The 20892-nt window shown below is 43.0% G+C and overlaps 1 protein-coding gene across 3 annotated transcripts in view; it reads left to right on the top strand.

Annotated features, from left to right (window-relative positions):
* Positions 1-20892, top strand: part of GALNS (galactosamine (N-acetyl)-6-sulfatase) — a 48901-nt gene that overhangs the window by 21066 nt on the left and 6943 nt on the right. For all 3 annotated transcript variants that reach the window (XM_014278367.3, XM_027802329.2, XM_055726370.1), the window contains 2 exons: positions 1999-2101; positions 10685-10806. In XM_014278367.3, coding sequence (XP_014133842.2) covers positions 1999-2101; positions 10685-10806 — 225 coding nt within the window. The remainder of the gene's footprint in view (positions 1-1998; positions 2102-10684; positions 10807-20892) is intronic.

The following is a 20892-nucleotide window of genomic DNA, read 5'->3' as shown; positions in this document are numbered from 1 at the left end:
GTCTTGTAGTTGTGATTTTGATGAGAAATTTGGCAGCCTGGGAAACCTGAATATAAACATATTCTTTGTCTGTGAGATAGCAAAGAAATGTATGTATGGAAAACATACTTGAGTTCTTTTCTGTGTTGGATGTGAGCTTTTATTCTGTAAAATTGCATTTGTGCCTGTTAAGCAAAAAGCATGCCTACCGTATTACCTGAGAGCTCAGCCAGTGGCTGATGAGAGGCATTGCAGGTTCCTCAAACAGTTTATCCCATCTATACTTCTGAAAGTTTGTAAAGCTGCTTTGTTGTTTTAAAAGATAACTTCATTGCAGTCACCAACCCCTTGGAACTGGTGCTGTTTGTGTAACAATAGCAGTCACTCATGGCACATCATGGCTTTTTTTTTTTTTTTTTTTTTTTTTTCCCCCAAACCCGACCAGGTCACAGTTTCCACAGCCCCCCAGAAACTTTCCAGGAGATGAAGTTGTTGTGTTCTTTTAATCTTAAAAAGGAAAAAAGTGAATGGGGCTAAAAGAAATCAGTAATAGCAGAATTTAGAGTATGTACTGTAATCCTCTTTCAAAGATGGATTTTTTTTTTTAAAGCAAAAGCCTAACCCCCACTTCTTCAGTCAAAGGGGCACATAATAGCTTGTCAAATAGTGAGTGTTTACAGCAAGGAAAGAGGAGACTGGCATACTTTGTGGCATATTTCTTTGGGCTTTTGTTTAATGGTACTGGTTTAAATCAGGTTCTGTACTTGGGCAGATCTCTCAAGCTGCCTTTATTTCACCGGCATTTCAGGTGCCTTAAGGATGCAGGAGTGGGCTCTGCTGGCAGTGGCATTTCCCCTTTGTTCACGGACAGTTCCTGGTGACAAAGGAGAAAAGCTCATCCTTTGTGTAAGGAACCTGCAGGGGAGGCTGCAATTTTAAAATAGAAGAGATCTAAGGCCACTCCTGTCATTCAGACATGGATATTTTAATCTTATCTTGCATTTAGGGATTGTTTTTTCAAGGTGGCATCACTAGAGTGAGTATTTTTTGCTGAGTGGATCTCTGAAGGAAAGACAAAGATGTATGTACCCTACTGACAGTGATAAACAGATTCACCGTCTTGTCCTGTCAGCAGCCTGAAACAACTGGAAAGAAGAGCTGACTAAGTCTGATGTCCCTGTGTGATGAGCTCCACCAACAAATCAAACTTCTCTCCTGCAGATAGTCCGTTTCAGTAAAATTTTGTACTCTTCCCTCAAACAACAGTAGCATGTTATTGGGGGATACTGCCAGGAATGATGCCCTAGGAAGGGGTATTGTGTGCATGTGGGTGCAGACCAAATGCTTCAAGCAAGGTGCATTTCTCAACTGTATTTTTAATTAGGAAAACCTTCGGGGGAAAAAATTGCAGTTTTCAGTGGTATGTTTAGATAGTGCCAAGGGAGGTTTTGCAAAAAAAAAATAGTCAGGAGATAATAAAGCATGTCTGGCTGCCAGGTTTTTCCATACAGAGTTTTCCTCAGGTGTCATCCAGAACAGACCAGCACCTGGTGTCCTCCCTGACAGACTCTCCTGTCCATGTGACACTAACGGTACATAGCTTGGTGCTGCCATAAAGTGGAGACTAAGCATCACAGAGTCTGCAGATCCCCCTTTCTCTTGTGTGCGCGCGCACACACACACACGCCACTTCTGAGACATTTGGTGTTTAAATCGGCATGCTCTATAGGAAATAACAGGGTCTGATAGTTCAAGGATTAACAATCACTGGCAGCCAAGCTGTATAATGTTTCATTCTTGCGCTGTGTGAGCTCTCAACTTGATGAACACTTTAAAAAATGTTAATTGAAAACGTTGCAGTAGAGACTATTAGGAGGCAGCCTGTTTCTGACTGATAGCCGAATCGGAAGTCAGACACCATTAAAGTGTTTGTCTCCCTTATCAGCGAGGCTGCTGCGGTGGTGGCTGCCTGGGTCTAGTGTGTTGGCGTTTCTCATGCAGCTCTGCTCTCCTTCTCAGGCCCATATTCTATTATCGTGGCAACGAGATGATGGCGGTGAGAATCGGGCTTTACAAGGCTCACTACTGGACCTGGAGCAACTCCTGGGAGGAGTACAGCAAGGTAACAGGACACTGACCTGCACCCTGGTCTCCTTGGTTCTGCCAGGGAAAAAGAACCCTTTAAAGCAAAGTTTTAATTTGGGGAATGTCACTGGGGCACTTGCAAACCAGCCTATTATTCACAGCCTCTTAAGAGCTACCAGATCTGCTGGTGAAGAGGTGTCACCCCTCTACTGAAATCGGAGACAAGTGAAGGAAAATGAGCAAAGTCCAAGTTGTTCTGAGGGGTGCTCCCTTTAATCAGAACTTAATGCCCCTTAATATTCAGCTTCTTTCCCTGTGGAATTCTGAGCTTTCATGTGTACCCTTACAAAGTTTGGAGTCCGATGCTGAATTGATCACGTATCTTACAATTTCTAGTACAGAAGACCTGGTGCCCTGAACTACTTAAATGGAATAGGGATGGGTTTGTTGGTTTGGCTTTTTTTTCCCCTTGAATGGGAAAAGGAAAGCCATAGGAACGGCACAGTGGAAAGAACAGCGGTTGTTGAAAACAGTAGAGTACATGTATTTAATCTATTATCAGCATTTTTGTGAGCCCATATCACACTATAAGATGTTTTACATTTTATTTGCCAAATAAGCACAGCTTTTGTAATTTCCTGGCTGATCTTCTCACAATTGGATGTTAAGCACTATTATTTTTCTTCTTTTGTATCTTTCTTGCCTCAGACTTGTGTACTAAACTCTGGGGCATTTCTTGAATGGCAGGTTCACACATGTGCCTTGCTGATTATACCTTTAGACATGAACTAAATGCATTATGGCACAGCTCTCAGCAATTTTGACAGCAGGCTGGTATTGGGGAGGGATTGTTTGTATGATTTTTTTTATGTCTTTTTTTTTTTTTTTTTTAACTTATGGTGGGTCCTCAAGGCATCACAGGTGCAGAAATAAGTGCTGATGACATTTGTCGATATAAAAGTGCATGGTTTCTTTCATTGGGATGTCCTGGGGGTAGAACGAAACGTCAGCTCCAAGGGAGTCATTTACATTCAGGGCTGTAAATATGTGCATTTGTCTTTTTAAGACTGTAATGCTCCAGGAATCAAAGTTTCTGTTTTACACAGAGGAAGGAGGAGGAAGGTTGGCTCCAGAAATGCATTGCACACTGTCTCAATGCTAATTCTACGCAGCTAAAATGAGATAACATATCTGTCTAGGTTAGTATGCAAGTAAAACCCATATATCACACGAGGCACGGTGTGGAGGATTTTCCCTGTGTGAGACACACTGGGAGCTTGCATGTACGTGTGTATGGGTACATGAATGGGCTTAGAGGCATGCTTTTCCCATGTGTGTGGAAGATAATGTCACACGTTATTTGCTCTCCATTGTCATATAAGCACATACACACAGTTACCTACCTAGCTGGGAAATAAATAAACGTCTGCGTTGATCTAAACTTATTTGTACATGTCTGAGTATGTGTGTAGCTGTGATAATGGGGACCAGTTACTCATTTCAAAGGCTCTCCTGCTGTGAGCAATGGCAGTTGTGCAATTAAGGAATATTTATTTCTTTCTAAGTCTTTGTTTAACCACTGTCTGATAAAAGTCAGCAATTATACTGTACATCAGAGAGATTATTAAAAATTCACTTGCTTTCCTGCAGCTTGTATCACATGTGGTTGATGTGGGTAAAATTGGAGCACATTAGTGGACAGGCTAGCCATTAACAACATGCAGAGGAAGCCGAGACTGAAATTTGTTCCAATTCTCCTCATGTCCTCAAGCCATTAATTATAAACCTTGCAAGTTTAAAAATAGGAATAAATCAGAATGCAGGACAGTTCTACAGTTCTGAGTCCTGTTTTAGGAGACCTGTAATCTCACCTTACAATACAGTTGCCTCTTTTAGTGACTGGTTTTCCCAGCTGTATTGGTATTGGACTACAGTTACGCTGCCAGAATATAAAAGGCCAATTTGTTTGCTAATTTAATTTGAAAAATGTATTTAAATACAAGCACGTCTGCGGCATTAGGAATTCTGACTGTTGGCAGGTTTGCCGTTCGATAAGTTTGATTTGCTATCCCAGTAGAACTTCAGCTAATGAGGCCTTGTTGTATGATCTTTAGCATGGGTTCCTACCATATTGTGAATCCAGTGTGATGACTTAGTAAACTTCCAAATATGATACTCTCTCTGTGTGAAGGTCCAAACTCAGACGTGGAATAAACAAGTGTATCTGGTTGGCATGTCACCCATTTGAAAGAGATCTGAAGTTGGCCAGATGTGTCAAAACAGCTGTCTGCAAATTTTTAAGAGGGTTGTTTTATGGGTAGTTGAGTATCTCATTATTTTGACAGATACATGGCATGTTTTAGCCAAACCTTCTTTCACTTTCAGAATTCCCTTAATTGACAGTGTGGGAAATCATTGATACAGAAAACTTGAGCTGTTTTTAATGCACACTCTGTGAGTTTTTGTTTGACTTTTAGATGAGATTATAGCATTAAAGCAGCCAGAACCATGTTTTCATGTTGATATTGGAAAATATGAAATTGGTGCATGTCCTGGGTCTGTTTAGGACTACCAGGTCTTTCAGGATTAACTAGAAGGAATGTGTGCAATTTTGGCCTCTAACCTGGAAAGCTATGTGTTTCATTGTGGCATAAGTTAGTTAAGTAATAAAATATGTATACACAAATAAAAATGTACCGGAGAGACGCAGTTTACGGAAAGCAAAGCCTAGCAAAGCAGAAAGGGATATAAATGCTTCTCTCCATATGGCACTTGGAATATTTACACTGGAACGATCCCATGCAAGCAGTACACAGGTTTACAGTCATCTTAGACTCCCATGACATTAACATGCCCTTACTGGTCTGCATCCTCTGCCTTATGGCCTGGGATTAAAATTTGTCATCTTTCACAAAGATGAAGTGTGCTGTTCTGTTCTTCCTATTTTTTGTTTGTTTATTTTTTAACCCTCAAGCAATTTTTTTCTAGTCTGACTCCTGTCATAAAGTCTCGTAATCTTTCTCAGTGCTGGAGGATACCTTGATGCTGTCTTTTCTGCTGGCTTAACTTGATTACTCTGGTAACTTGCATTCTTGAATGGTTAGTCTCTTGAAAGCATAAAGGGAAAGCTCACTCAACAGAAGCAAGTGAGTGTAAGCACTCTGTGGGACATTGTCCTGTAGGTTGCATAGGATGCTTATTTGGGTCTGTTTACCTGGCTTCCATCTCCTTTCATATAGGTGGCTCATGTTTACATAGTTTGACATCTCTGACATTCAAGACATGAGAAGTGGGACAGAGGTAAATGAAAGGAAACATTGCTTGAAAAATGTGTTTATATTTTTAAATAGTAGAAAAATTGTAAATAGTTTGGTGGGGAGAGAGAGATCTTCCTCCAGCCCAAGGGCTGACTCCCTGTTGCTCTAGGACTGGTGGATCTCAGTGCATAAGCTTTTCCGCCATCATTGACCAGCTTTTTTCTTGTAGCAAAAAATCAGTAGTGATAAAAATAGCCATGCACTGTGTGTTGGAGCGGAAGTAAGAACTAAGGATAAAGCTGGGGAGATCCCTCTCTTGTATGGTGTAACACGCAGGACTTTTACTGGAAGTCTCCTGTAAAATGCTGTTCTTGTTGCTTTCACCATCCGTCCTTTTAACCTGTAAGTCATGCTTGTTCATTACCAAATTTGAACTGGATTGCAAAGTGCATGACAGATCATGCAAACTTGGCGTTTCTGTTTTACTGCTGTTCGTGCCCAGAGCCATGATGCCAGGTGCACAGCATCCCATTCCTCAAATACGCACGCCGAGTCTGCATTGTTATGAATTATTTTGTCCACTGGGTTGAAGGGAGAGGTACATTTCACCTTCCTTGTTCAGGAGAGGTCTGAAAGCAGGGGGAAAAAATGAGTATTCTCTATGGATTTATCTGAGTAGTTAGCAAGTCCTTCAGGAATTGCCTAATTTAATGCTATGTAGAGGAGGCAGGAGTATGAGCTGGCAGGAGAAAGGAAATTTCCTTCTGCCTGCCACAGAGACTATCCAGCAGAAAATAGTTCTTGTGCCCTCCAAGAGCAGTGGTGCAAGAAAGGAAAAAAATAATTAAGAAAAAAAATGTGGAAAACGCCCTTCAGTTTGTTGGAGAGTGGCTGATAACATCAACCTTTCTGCTGTCAGCTTAGTATCTTGTTAGTAGTCTTCAGTGGTTTTTCATGAGAGCTCCTGTGTCTTTAAATGATTGGTGTAGGTGCCTGCCAGAAGACCCTATTGTTTTAATGTAAAATGCCAAAGGGGTTATTCCTGCTGCAGTCTGTCTGATTGCCCTTCTCCTCTACGTGAAGGGATCGATAAAGCCTTTTCTGCAAGGGGGATGTGAAGTCAAGTAGAACCTCACAAATAATGACATTTGATTGTGGTCTTCTGAGCATATGAGCTAGCCATTGATCGCTTCTGCTTGAGAGCCGCTGGAGCCTTGCTGATCTGCCCATCTTCTGGGGTCTCTTCCAGACAGTTAACACATTAGAAGCAATTTTTGTTCAACAGGGTTGAAGCTTGGCAGTCACACTTTCAGGTGTCTGGTCATTCAGAGATCCAGTTTGGGAGGCTTTTGCTGGGAATTGCCAGGCGAGTGAGAACAACCACTTACCCAATGCTGTGGCAAGCAGCGAGAAACAACGTTCCTGGCTTTAATTAACTGCTGTTCTTTTCTCCTTCCAATATTAATACAGTTCTGCCGCTCTGGGTTTTGTGTGGCGGAATGAGGAGACATGACCAGGAGACAGACCCCAGATTTGCTGCGCCACTATCAAAATCTGCAGCCGCTTGTCAAGTCGGAGGGATCTGGGATAGCGCCAGTGTGACGAATTGCCAGAGGGCTTACGTTAACACAAGTGGTGATTCCATCGCTTGGCGGAGAGCCCAAACTGGCAACCAGCTGTATTTGTCTCATGTCTATATTGACATAGCATCTGTGGTCCATTTGCTCTGGAAATTAAAGCATAAGCTGTGCAACCAATAGCTGCTAGATTTTAGGAACGGAAAAACAATCCAGGTTACATGATTGCTGGGGAGAAGGGCAGAAAGACGTGCTCGCTGAAAGGTTTACCTGATCTGCAGGAAATGTGGGTTTGGGGTTTTTTTTAAAATAATTGCTGGAATTTGTCCTGCAGCAAACACGTCTGCACAGTGGTACAAAATACTGCGCCTGTGTAAGAGACTGGGTGCAGGAGCTAAGCTATTTCTGGTTGCCATCTGATGCTCTTTTATGGGCTCCCTTAGAAGGCATCGAGGCACTCCAGATAGGATATTCTGGTTTGGCTTTCATGCTTTTGTAATTGAGGAAAAAAGCTCCAAGAATTTGCTTAAACACAAGGAGTGATCTTTCTACTTTGTTTGATCAGTGTTACCTGTGAACATGCAAATTACAGTGGATGGTGTGCAAAGTAAAATATTAGGCATGTGCTTTAACTTGCTATTGATCCCCTGCATACTGTCATTAACAGTCTGACAAATAACTAGCTTGAAGGAAATAACAGCAGATGAAGTGGTAGTTGGTTTGGGGTTTATTATCCTGGTGATAGGGCAGGCATAGCTACCTCTTTGCTCTTCTCAGACATAACATATCTTTATTTCTGGGTGAAGTTGCCATCTTGTTGACAATGCCAGGGAGCTGAAGCTGGTCCCCTGGTGTAAATGGGGAGAGCTCCTCTGCAGCCTATGGAATGATGAGGCTTTTGCTGCTGCTGGGAACCTGGCACATTTGCATTTATTGTTAAAGCCTGCAGTGTTCTTGGGTCCACAAGGCACGTTGTCGGCTCAGGCTTTTACCAAAAAACAAAAAAAAACCAACCAAAAAAAACCCAGAAAAAAAAAGAAAGAAAAAAAAGTAAAAAAGTTTTGTTTAATGAAGGGCAAGAAATGATCCTAAATGGTGACATGATTTAAAATTATCGTCTAGAAGACAGTCCCCTTCCTCATCAGCCCTGTTCCGCAGCCTGCTGGGGTAGCAGAGCTGGAAGGCAGTTCCTCTCCTACCCAAGGCATACACAAGGAGTTTTGGCATGTCCCTCTGCCCCAGCTCCCAGTACCACACATGACCAAATTTACATGCTTCCCAAACAACCACAGGCATTGTCCAGATGCTCCAGAGTGTGGATTGTCTCATCTTTAAATATTTCTTAAATCTCAAACAGATTTACTTTACACTGGTTTTGCTCCAGAAAAGCAAAGCAATCCAGACTTGGGGACCTCAGACTTTCAGTTCACTGGTATAGCTGGTTTTTCTCTTCCCATCCTGAGAACTGAAAAGGCTTTGACTTACAAAACAGAATGGCATAGAGCTATGGATGATAAATTAAATATTCTTTTCTGTCAAAGGGACAGAAGACTAGGCTCATACTTGTATCTGTAATGTATTACTTTGATGCAGGACAATGCCTTGATGAGGGGTGTAAGAATATAATTTTATGTCTTATTTTTTGCTCATTTGTTGATGAGCAGGTAGAAAATAATTTAAACTCTCTCTGTGGGCTGAATATTGGCAGTTACACAGTATGTAAAAATAATAATAGTCAGTTTTATTTATGAATATAGAAAGGCCTTAGAAATTTAAAAGGTGGTTTCAGCCATATTTTAAGTGTTTTATTTATCAATATCATAAAACGATATGCTTGATTTTATTTTTTAATTTATTTTATTTTTTCCCCAATAGACTACTTCTGAAAAGGGTATTGAGTGCTTAGATTAGAAAGACAGGTAGCTTTTGGCTAGTGGCATCAGGCAAGTTGTCACAGCACTTCCTTTCCTGGGAGCCTTTGGGATGTAGCCTGGGCTGTGTGCTGGAGTCTCAGCTACAAGGACTTTATGGGAAACAAAAGATAAAATGTAAACAGAGGATTCTATAAACAAATACCCAAGAGACTAAAATCTTCTTTCAAACTAAAGCATTTGCAGCTGAAGAGCATTGTACCAATTAGCAGGCTCTTAATTAAATTGCTTGTTTGATTTGCATCCAAATTATAATTTGGATGTTATGTAGGCTTTGATACCTTTTCATTAACCGTTCCTTTTGAGGAAAAAAAATAATCTGTTTTTCACTGTGTGTTTCAGAGGCCTGTGGCATTGCAAGGTGGAAAGGTCAATCATTTTTGTATCCATTTAAAGTCCATTATTAGTAGGCCACTACAACCTATCAAGCAACTCTCTTATTTTTCCAGTCAGTGATTCAGGAATCTATAGCTCTGTGCAGATAAATGGGATTTCATGGGCTTCTAAACTTCTTGCTTTATTGAAAAGCAGAATATTAACTGCTCCACTGATCAGCTGTCCATTAAAAACACAGGATATTTTTAGAAAATTGTTTGCCAATCAAATCCTACCAACATCTGTAGAGAGCCTTTTCAGTTTGTTTGTTTTATAAGCAAATGCTAGAGCTGCTTTCCCACCTCCATTGAAATATTCCCATTTACCTTCTCTCCATGTCTGTGTCCGTGTCTCGGGGCATTTTGAGGTATTGTAAGGAGCTCAGCATGTTAGCTGGAATTGTAAACCTGAGCTTTAACAAGTTCATTTGGTGCTAGTCCTTGCTGGCCTATGGGGCCCCCTGCTTTATTTGCCATTCAGTGAAATTAGTGCTTTGCATTTTTTGCTGTTCCTAGGGCTTAAATGGGTTCTGTTAGCCCTCAAGACTGCAGGCCAGGCTCTAGGTGGTTAGGGAGCTCGACACCTGGCTAATAACTGGCTGGGCTTCGCGAGATGCAGCCTGGCAAGGCATGCAAGGGCAGATGCAGATTGCTTGCTGCGCTGGACTTTAGAGCAGGTGGCTCGCTCTGTCCCTCTGTGGCCGGCAAGTACTTTTAACCCATTGCTGCTAGCAAAGGAAGAGTCCCAGTACTTGCGCCCTGCGTATCCACTGCTGGGATTATCCCAGCTTCTAACCCTGTAGACTTGAATGTTAGTGACAGGAACATCTCCAGACAATACAGTTCTTTCAGCCCCGATGTGCCTCAGTAACAGCTTGCTATGAATCGGATCAACAAATGCACCCATTTCTTTAAAATTATCCAGATTTGCTCTGTTCTTCATCAAAACAGATCCTTCAGGTCTGCTGTCAGATGCTGGCAAGCTGTTTTCAGGGAGGCTAGCAGGTGCCCATTGCCTCTCAGGGTGATGCCCCTTGGTTTGGCTGGATGTTTCCCCCTGGGACTGTTGCTTTTTGATGAGAACTGCCAAGTGATCCGATGCTCTCTGTGTTATTTCAGAGCCATAGAAACCAAAGAGAAGATAACTTTCCACATGCAGAATTTTTATGATTAAGTGGTTTCACCTCTTTGTCTTTTGTTTTGCCATTTCATTTTAATGAATATTTTATAGAGATTACTTTTTTATAAGGCAAGAATGTAAGGCCTGCTTCAGCTTTTACGTCAGTGTGATGCCAACACTGTCAACTTATTTTACACCATCAGATCAGAATCCATTTTGCAGACTGAAGTGGGCTCTCAGTTTAAAATAGTTCTGGGTGTTGTGGGTATGCTGGAACAAGGTGCTGAAGAAAGTGGCATCAGCTAAAATTTTGCTCCCTCCCCTGCTTCACCCTTGATGACCTTTCTCCTTTTCACCGCAGGGCATTGATTTCTGTCCCGGGCAGAATGTCTCTGGAGTGACAACACATACGCAGGAGGAGCACACTACCCTGCCACTTCTTTTCCACCTGGGGAGGGACCCTGGAGAGAAGTACCCATTAAGGTGAGCCAGTTAATGAAAACGTGGAAACTCAGCACTGTCAGCATATGCTTTGTATAATTAATTTGCCTTGATAACTGTTTCTTGCAATCTGCTTGAAAACTGTCCCAGAAAGCCATTACTGGTGAGAGTAGTAAAATGAAAGGAACAACCCTTTGTTTTCAAATGATCAGGTTATATGGATGTGCACGTGTCCATGGCTTGACTTGTCAGTCTGTTCTTGTTCTGTATCCTACAACCCAAAAAAAAGGTTTGTAAATTGCATGCTTTTGGACAGGACAGGACAGGACTGAGTGCAGGACAGCTGTGGAATAAAGTGGTGGTGCTGGCAAGCATGCGCATCAGAGCTGTGATTCTCTGTGTGTTTGGGGCTAGGGAAGAAATTACTAGTGGTCTTTGCACACTGCCATGTTTTTCCTCTGTGCATTGGAATCTGTGGTTGGCAAACGTGGTAACCTTCCTATCTCCTAGCACCTGCTAAAGGAGCTTCTCCAGAGAAGAGCTTCTTTAGCAAGAGGACTTTCTTCCCAATCCTGTTCCATCCTTGGACTCTCCTGGCTGTCTGAATCCATTTTGCTATAAGCCTACTATTGTAATATTTATCTCTGGCACACACCATGCCCTGAGAGATTTCTGTAGGGATTTATGTAGTCATCAGCCAGCACAGCCCACTTATAAACCTGCCACCTCCAAAAAAAGCTCCCAAGGTGTCCCCACCTCCCTCCCTCCTTCCTTCTACTGACTGAGTTTTACCCTGCAGCAAAACTAGCTGTAAACAGGGGCATGCAGCCTCATCCCTCACCGGTGTCTCCAACTTGGAGAATGTGGAAATAAATAAAGAAAAAATAGTGCTGCTGTGACTGCCTGCACAGAAATGGGTTTGTGCAGCAGCTTTAACAGAGAGATGTTTTCTGAGCTGACAGGACTGCAATTACTCAACTGTTTTAAATAATTGAGTGGATACACTCGCTCCATTGCTTTCAAAAGAATTGAGCCTGTGCTGTCCACTAAGTGTTTTCACTAGAGAGAGGAGAAGAGGAAAAATATTTTCACTTCTCTCACTTAACAGATGAGCACCCTAGAGGTGCATTATGCAGTGTATAAAGTTCTTCAGGAGCCCAGAACGTTAGCTCTTGCTTTCTATTGCATTTCAGCACTAATAAATAAAGCAAATTCTGCAGCTCTTATATTTTGAATTCAGCTCAGTGAAACTACATTACTGGGTTGGGATTCCAGATAAGACTGTCCCCTGTTCAGTTTAACAACTGTTTTGGTTTAGGAAGATGAGTGGATAGAAGTGACCTCTTTTTTTCCAAAAATTAAACAAATGGGTAGCATGAAGTGAACTGTAGTTCGCCTACTCTTTGTGTTTCCTCTGAATGTGAGCGAAAGGGGCTCTTCCCTAAGAGGTGTTGGCAGGACACCTGCTTCCCTGTTATTTAGATGTTCTTTACCACCACCATGGACTGAGCATTGAAATAAATTCCCGTGTTAGATCTGCAATCGTTTCTCATACAGTTCCATTGATTTCTGGACATTCACGAGCTGTTGCTTTGATTGAATTTTATGGTGAGATTATGACATGATTATGGAAAGCTGTGATGTTTAATATGCAGACCCTAACAGAAAGCCTCTTTTTAGTAAATGAATCTTCCTTTCTGCAGCACGTTCTGTTGCTATTGTCTCCTCTCTGGTCACAATGGAAAACTCATGGGAAGTGGGTCTCCTATATCAAATGTGGTAATTTAATTATCCTCATTTGTGGAGCTGTTACTGTTGTGTATTTTTATTTGGTTTAATTATCCCCCTTGGCAGACAGCCTGTTGGGAGTCCCAACACTAATGTTTCTCAGAAGGGAATCCAGCATTCTCCTCCAAGCGTGCATCTGTCTGTCCGTACACGCTGGGTGTGCTCATATCGCTTGTGCTGCAGCCCTAGGTTTGTGTGTTTGCAGTCTGTGTTAGCCACGCTCCTCTGTTCACCCTCCTGCAGCCCTGGAGGAACAGGACATATCGTACAGCTCCTTCACCAGCATGGCTGCTCTGGTGCATTGTTATGTCGCCAAAGCAGTTAGAAAATTCTGCATTGCACCCCCGATTTATTGGTACCTTTCCCTCTTTTATGTAATTTACTTTTACCATTTTGCTTTGTTAAACCTGTACTGGATTTTATTAGTTTTCCTGCTGCTGTGGAACAGCAGCATAGCACGCTGATGCCTTGTTCTTTCTGCCAGCTTTTGCTCAATTTTGATTTCATTTATTCCTTACTTTAGTGTAGACTTTTCTTCCTAAAATTATTTCAATAATCTGTTATATCTCTTGATTTTCATTAGTTTGGAGTGGGGTCACATGCAAAACCACCAGTGAGAGGTTTCATTGCTGCACGTGAAGGCCAGGCATCACATCTCACTTCCAGAGAGATTTACTGCTTATGTGTTTGGACTGTTCTAGGATTGTAGGGGATCTCCGAGCCAGGGCGTCTGACAAATCAGTCAGCTGCAGCAACGCTCTTGACTTGCAGCGTGCTTATGCTCAGCTAGTCTCATCTGAAATGTCTTTTGGTTGTGACACTGTGCACACTTAGAGACTTTTTCAAGGCTACAATTTCAGTTCATCTAATAACGTGGGGATTGGCCTTTTCAGTCTTCGCTGGAGAACTGGCTGCTAAAGGGATCACTGAAGGTGGAAGTCCTTCAGGATCTAGAGACGGCATGTAAAGTTTTCAGTTCCCTGGGTTTCATGGTGAAGCAGGACAAGTCCTTCCTCTTCCTGTCACAGTTCACTGGATTTCCTGGAGCCTGCCTGGAAACACTATCAGCAAAAGCTTATCTCCCACTGGAGCACTTTTCATGCAGTGGAAAAACTGGCCAGGCAATTACAGGCAGGTCCTGTCATCATGTTGAGGACACGTCTGGCAGTTCGGAGCCATATGGCACCCTGCACTTATGTTCCCCTTCATGTAAGGCTGCACATACATCCCTACCCACATCTGACTCTAGGAACAGACCCACCCAACAGGGTTGTAACTGATTCTTCCTGCTATTGCCCCTCTGATTTTGGCTGGACTGCCTCCTGCACGGACCCCAGCTTCTGCCAGGGGGGACAGTTGTGTTTACCTCTTCACCTTGAAAGATAATTACTGATGTTTCCCCAGAAGAGAATTACTCTTGTTTCTGTACAGTCTGGACTGGAACTTCCCCCTGGCAATCCAATCCATGGACTTTGCTTTTTGTTAGCTGGGATTCATAGCAGTGCCAAATGCATGTTACGGTTCTTACACTGCCTGAGCTTGCCCAGGTGACAGCACATTTACAACATCACATCAACAGAGTGGATGGAGCAAGATCCCTGTCCTGTAGTTGACCTTCAGGACTGACATGCTCAGTGCTAGCATCAGATACATTCACTACCAACCTCTTACCTCCCTCCCTCTTGGAAGGAGGAGGACTCTCCTGAGGACTGCAGGACTTTGGGCTCCTAGCGTTGAGAGAAACTTGGCACCATAGGACAAGCTCAACATTTATGTGGCTGCAGGGTGAGGTAGGGCATGAATGCGCCTGCAGGTACTGACCAAGCAAAACTGGCATCTGGAGTGACTGGTGACTGTAATAGGAACACCTGCAATACCAGGGTGTATATGGGTAATATACGTCAAAGAAGTGTGGTTACTGGTAAATAATTTTCCTTTTGGTTGTGTAGTGGTAGTGTAACTGCACTGTTACATAAGTAAGAGTTACCTTGTTATCTGGTCCTTCTGTAGTGAGAAGTGAACCTTTTGTATCTTTTGTCATCCAAGCGGTTGACTAGATCTATGTAGGCTGAGATAGAAGATCTGTCTCTTTACGTGCCTTCCCCCACCCCCCACCCCAAGCCCTGCCGGTAGCTTTCAACTTTAAAATAAAGTAAGATTGCATGTTAGGCAGCACACAAAGCAGAAGCATTTCCCCCAAGTCTAAGCAGTATTTTGTTTCCTCCCTAGATGCAATTACTAGGGGTTTTTGCTTCGTACAAAACCACTCAAACTGTGGGGTGCCCTTGTTACCAAATTTATCAGAATGCAGAACTGAAAGACCTGATGGGTCTTTTCCTTTACTGAATTGTGTTATGTTTGGGATATTGTGTGTCCACCAAGTACCACGCAGGGAACTTGTTTCTTCATTCAAACCATATGTGACAAGTTCAGTAAAATTATCTGTTAGTAACATCTTCACAACCAGTTGTCAGTTTTATTACCCAAGTCACAGATTACTGTTTATACACACCCTTACTAAAATATTTCATTGCCAGTCAGGAAGAACACAATAATATATAGCAAAAGCTGGCACAGCTTAAGATACAGTTAACAAAATACCTAATGCAGACTGAAGTAGAAAGTGTTTTGAGTCAGACTCCATAGCTGCAAAGATAATTTATAACAGAAATCTCTGAAATTCTGTCAGTTTGAGCAAGAGCTGCAAAGCTTTAGTAACAAGTACGTACAGCATGCTCACAGCTTGTTGGTACTCCAGATTAGTAGTGACTTCTGCTTTGAGTGATTAGCCTCTGTTCAAAACTGAGTTTACTAACTTTTGAACATCAAAATACCTGTGTTTTACTTAGGGCGATAGATTTTACTATTATGGAAAAAATGGAAGTGATAAGGCTTGGTTGATGAACATAATTATTTTAGAACACATTAATTAACAAGAGAGCTCACAAGTGCCTATTTCAAGCAGATGGAAAATCCAGGAAATCATCAGAGAGGTAATTGCACTGGTTATGCAGCCAGAAAATAAGGGAAGAAGCTCCTGAAGGGAAGCTAAAGGGGAAAGGATCTGATGGAGAAGTTGCCAGTCTCACCTTCCTGATCAGAGCAGAAACCTCACTACGGGGAACAGAGAGAAGGTGCAGAACAGGGGAAAAAAATGTGTATAACAAAAAGCCAGAATCTTGCCCAAGAGAGATGCTGACTCCTCATCTTGAAAAAGGAGGAAATTGTACCAGCTGCATTGCAGGGACAAATTAGCTGCTGCCACAGAAGAGGTGGCATTGAGGTGTTCCTAGAACTGTGGAAACCATGGAGAGCTATGGATAAAGAGCCTCAGTGATGCCGGTAAAAACGTGGAGCATCAACCATGCAGGGGCTGGACGCAGCAAGGTTTTCAGAAGTACGCAAGCCAGGTGTCACAGCCAGTACATAGCCAGCCCTGGGGGGAAGAGGGCTGAAGAAAAAAATATGTCTGCAGAGAACAGTCAGTAGCCTGGGGACAAAGAATGGAGGCAAACTTGTCTCAACTGATAGCTGCTCTTTGCCCAGTCCGGGATCAGCACTCTGCATTGTGGCATGCCAGCTGATCAACCTGTAACTCATGCTTAATCATGGCAGACCAGCAGCCCACAGGTGTTTTGATGAGTAACTGTCTAAACTAGAGTGATGCTTTATAAAAAGGAATATTAGAAGGAAAGAGCCATATGAACCAGTTTCAGAAATGCAAAATGCAGTTTGAAATGGGTATCGTGTTCTTCAGAGACAGGCCCAGGCAGTGCTACAGCCTCAAGAAAGTAGCCTGAAGAAAATTCTGCTTAAATTATGATTCAAAAATACCACGGAAGCAACTGGCAGGAGGGTCAGATGGATCGTCGTTATTTTCTGTTGCCTGTCCACGCAGAGACTAAGGCTTTACGTAGTCACTGCCTTTATCCCCTCTGCAATGTGGTTGCTCACAGTGAAATCCAGCAGAAAAGCAAGATTCTCAAAGCTGAGGAGTTCCAGTTTCCATGAAAATAGATGACGAGATAGGAGGGTCAGCGTGATCACATCCTCTTGCTGCAAGGAAGGCTGTGGATACCACTAGAGAATCCACGCAGGTGAGAGGCATCATCAGCACTCCAAGTATTTGTGTGGCTGACTGGCCACATGCCGCACACCTCTTGGGGGTATTTGCATCTGGGTCCTGCAGATGCTGCTGGACCAGAGAGGTGGATTAGGGTATGGGGCACCCTTCAGACTTTGCTTTGATTCCTTGTTGGTTTTCCTTTGGCCCTGTGAGTCTCTCCAGTAATTGCAAGTTGCCACGTTTCAGCAGCAGAGCCCCAAACCTGTTGTCTGCTTCATGCATTCTGCAGACTTTAAATTGCAAGTAAACTTGGTAATAGAAGAGAGGAAGTGAGGAAGACTGAATAATAAGACAAGATCAAGACTTGGATACTACAGGGCTGAGCAGCCTCAAAGCACTGATAACCTATAAAATCAAATTACCTGAATCTGGGTGTATTTCACAATTAAAAATAATGTTTTTAATGAAAATAATTCCAGTGGAAGGAAGTAAAATATGCAAATAATTACCCATGTTTTATGCTTTTCCCATAACTTTGTGTGCATCTGGTAAAACATGCTATAAATCTGAAAGCTGCTATTAAGAGCCCACTGTCAGGTTTCCATGAAGCGCACTATATAATACCCATTTTGTTACGTTCCTTTCAATAACAACATGGTCCTGTCACTCCCAGGATAGACATACTGCACTGTGCCCATACATGAATCATCAGGACAAGGTATAAAACACCAAGATCCAGATTGCAAAAAATGCTGAAAAGGCTCTTCGACGTGCTCCAGTTCTGATCTGTTTGAGGGTGTATTTATGATGATGGAGAATCGCCCTCTCCCTTACAGCTCAGGATGCTAGCAGACCTGAAAGTGAAAGACTGGAAGAGTAAACCCAAGCTCTACCACCAAAAGTAGCGTGTGAGACAAACCCTTCTTCTTCTGAACCTGGATTTCAGCGTAGGGCATGGTGGGGTTAATAGCAGAGCAGGTTACACTGGAGTTGTTTGGAGGGAGGAGATGGGAACAGATTGCCAAGGCACAATTACACTAAATGAAGGAAGCACAGGCCACACCTGTGCCTGGGACCCAGTGTTCATAATCCAGCCCTGATTGGATCTCCAGAGACTTCCCGGAGGTAAAGTGTCAATTAGTGTAATGACCCTGGACTTTGTCCACTCTGTTCGCTCATTCTGAGTGTGGAATAATTTCATGTACGCTGGGGGATCTCTTTTAGCAAACTCCTCACAACACCACCTGCTCACCCTCTCATTCTTCCAGTGCTATTCCCAGCTCTCCTTCCTCAGGATTGTTGAACTAGAATACAAAATGCAGCATGCCCCGGAGGCAGTGAGGTCTGGATCCTCATGCAGACAATAATGCCCAAACATCTGTATAGATAATATCATCTTTTTTTGGAACAGAGAATGTAGCAAGCCCTGCCCTGGCAGCCCAGCGCTGCATACGCAATGGAAATGATGGAACTCCATGTAGGAGAAGTTCCCAGCTCTGTTAACAACTCAGACTGATTACCACGAAGTAATTATCTCTATCTTACATACAGATTAAAGGCACTCTTCTCCTGCAGGTTTTGTCTCAAAATGCACTTCTTGCTTAGGGCTGGAGGCAGTTTTAACCCCCTATATACAGTCAGTAAATACGTTATAAATCACTGCATGGATCGTGGATCTTGGTGCATGTTGTGAAGCTAAACAGGTTTGTCTCAGCAAAACCTGAGCTCCTCGGGGGTGAGGAATGGGGATCTGCATGGGGCCAAGTCAGGAAAACCAAGCCCCACTGCCAGCACCACGTGAATGCTGGCCCAGGACCAGTGCCATCCTGCAGGCATTGCTGTCCCCTGCTATGCATAGAGACTTGGTACATGTCAGGATGAGGAAGATTGTTCATGTGATCAATGGAGGCATCTGAAGACGATCTGTGATGATCTTCCAGTATTGAATGACACCTTACGGCACTCGGGGTCTGTCGCTGTCGTGTACTTCACCACAAGGAAGACAGCTGGAATCGGATATGTTTTAAGCTAGTGTCAACAGGTTTAGCCAGCTTAAGAGCATGTTAAGCCCTACTGAGACAAGGTTTATAGGTTAGCAGTATGACTTGGAGCATAATCTATACGTGTTCTTCAGCTTTAGCCAGCTTTGTACTTATGTGAGAAGGGCGAGTCTTTTATATGTGCCAAGCTGTTTCTATCATGCTTTTGGGGAAGTCGTTCAGCCTATGCTAAGTGCTGAAATAATCTACAAGTGTAGAAGCTGCAGGGGAGAGCAGTTCAAAAACACCAGGAGCTGAGGTTAGGCCAAGATTTTCTGTCACTGCTGAGCTAGCTGAAAAAGCCAGGAGTGTCCTGAACATGGGAATTAAAGCAATAAGATGATTTAAATGACTCGAGCCTACTTGTTATACTGCGGCATTCACGTGTCTTAGGTTGCTAATGAGCAACAATGCTGTGGATAAATGCAGTAGTTAAGATTATAGCAAAAAGATTTTTCTCGTTGCAACAGGACTGGCATATTTGGAGCAAAAAGCAGCAGTCATGACAACATATTGTTTATCTTTCATCCAGAGCACAGCTGTGTTTTCTACTGGTCTGTCCAGATTATAGCTAATTTGGAATCCTATGTATGAAAAGCCATTTCGATGGATGAAATTGGGCTATCTCTTTAGCACTTAAATATTTGCAAAGATGCCGTGGAGCTTAATTAGTTAGCAGCAACATTATCTTATGGGTCCACTTCTAAAAGAAGTTCTTAAATGCTGGAGAGGTGACACAAGTATGTGACAGAAATAAACACATTACGTAGTTACAAGAGCAGCAGTAGGAAGCATTAAGTAATTGATATCTAGAGTATCTGTTATACTCTAACAATTGATTAAAATATGTATTAATTCATATTAATCCTTAATATGAGGATCTTAATAAGATGTGATTAGCTCAGGTTTGCAAGAGCTTTCAAATCATGGCACAATAGGTGCATTAGAAATCAAAACCACTGAAATACACGTGTCTCCCTAAACTGTGTTTCATCTCTGTTTCCATCACTAGACTGCATAGGCTTTAAAATGTTTCTGGCTCCCCGTTTCACCCAGTCTCCAGCTCAGATGTCCAACATGCTGTGTGCATCCCTGGTACTCGCCTGCGGTTTTGGGCAGACTCCCTCGGTGTGTTTGTCTCCGCAGCCTTTTCTCTCCATGTGCAGGCTCTCCCATGTTCGCTGTCCTCTGCGTGTCAACACAGGTTAGCTTTAAACCCTCTCTGCCTCTTTTAAAAATCGGGTTTGATTTTTTTCAAGCATGCTGCTGGGCGGGCAATCCTGTGAACTTGAAATGCGACCAGAGGGCTTCCAGATAAAATCTCACCAAACTGAAAGGCCATTGTGCCACCGGGATGCAACACTGGCTGAGCCAAGTGATTGCTGACTTGCCTGTCCTCAGCAGGGTGTGAGGCGGAGATGGATGGTCTTTGGCAGCTCCCAGACTTCTGCCTGTCCCTCATTTTTCAGTGGTCTTTGGGGCAGTGCAGGAGGAAGCAGCTGGCTGCTGTGAGAGCTAAGGTGGGATGAGTGGGGAGAGCAGCAAGCAAATTCGGGAGCTTCGCAAGAACAGTCTAAATGTCAGGGTGGTCCGTACAGATCACACAGGCGGTCTCGGTGATAGCCTCTCCACGAGGATACAGCTAGCTGGGTGTGAGAGCAACAGATTAGTTTGCTCAAGCTTGTCATTTCAAATTCCCTTCCGGTTCTCTATCAGCAAAGCTCAGGCCCATCCCCACAATCAGCTTCTCTCTGGATGGCTGCCGAGATGTGATATTTATAGGGTTTACTGGAAACTGTTGGCACATTGCTGGGCTTTAAAATGTGATTGTTTTTCAAAGAAGGAAATTAGCTGGAGCGTGGGGCTGGTGGCCAGCTTGGATTGTAAGCAAAGGGAGCCCGAGGTCAGGACCAGGCTGCATTGTTTCTTTTATCTTCAGAAGTAATTTGCCGCTCTCTGTTTTTTAAGTGACTCTTAAGGTGATGGACAAAATGAGATCATTGGGTAGTTATCCTCCATTTTAGAAATACTTGAAGTATTAGTGAAGTACACTCTGAACCACTTAAACAAGTACCTACTGGAGTAATCGGGTGGATAAATATTGGGTAATTTATAACCCTGTATGAGGGCTTGGAGCATAACAGATGGGTCCCAGCTTGGAATAATAAAAGCTGCAATGGAAGAATGTAGATGGGGCAGAACCCTGGGATGTTGCAAAATGAAGGAGATATTCTT

The sequence above is a fragment of the Falco cherrug genome, chromosome 14, assembly GCF_023634085.1.
Source record: "Falco cherrug isolate bFalChe1 chromosome 14, bFalChe1.pri, whole genome shotgun sequence".
In the NCBI taxonomy this organism is placed as follows: Eukaryota; Metazoa; Chordata; class Aves; order Falconiformes; family Falconidae; genus Falco; species Falco cherrug.
The sequence above is the reverse complement of the archived record's forward strand: the minus strand, read 5'-3'. Positions and strand labels throughout refer to the sequence as shown.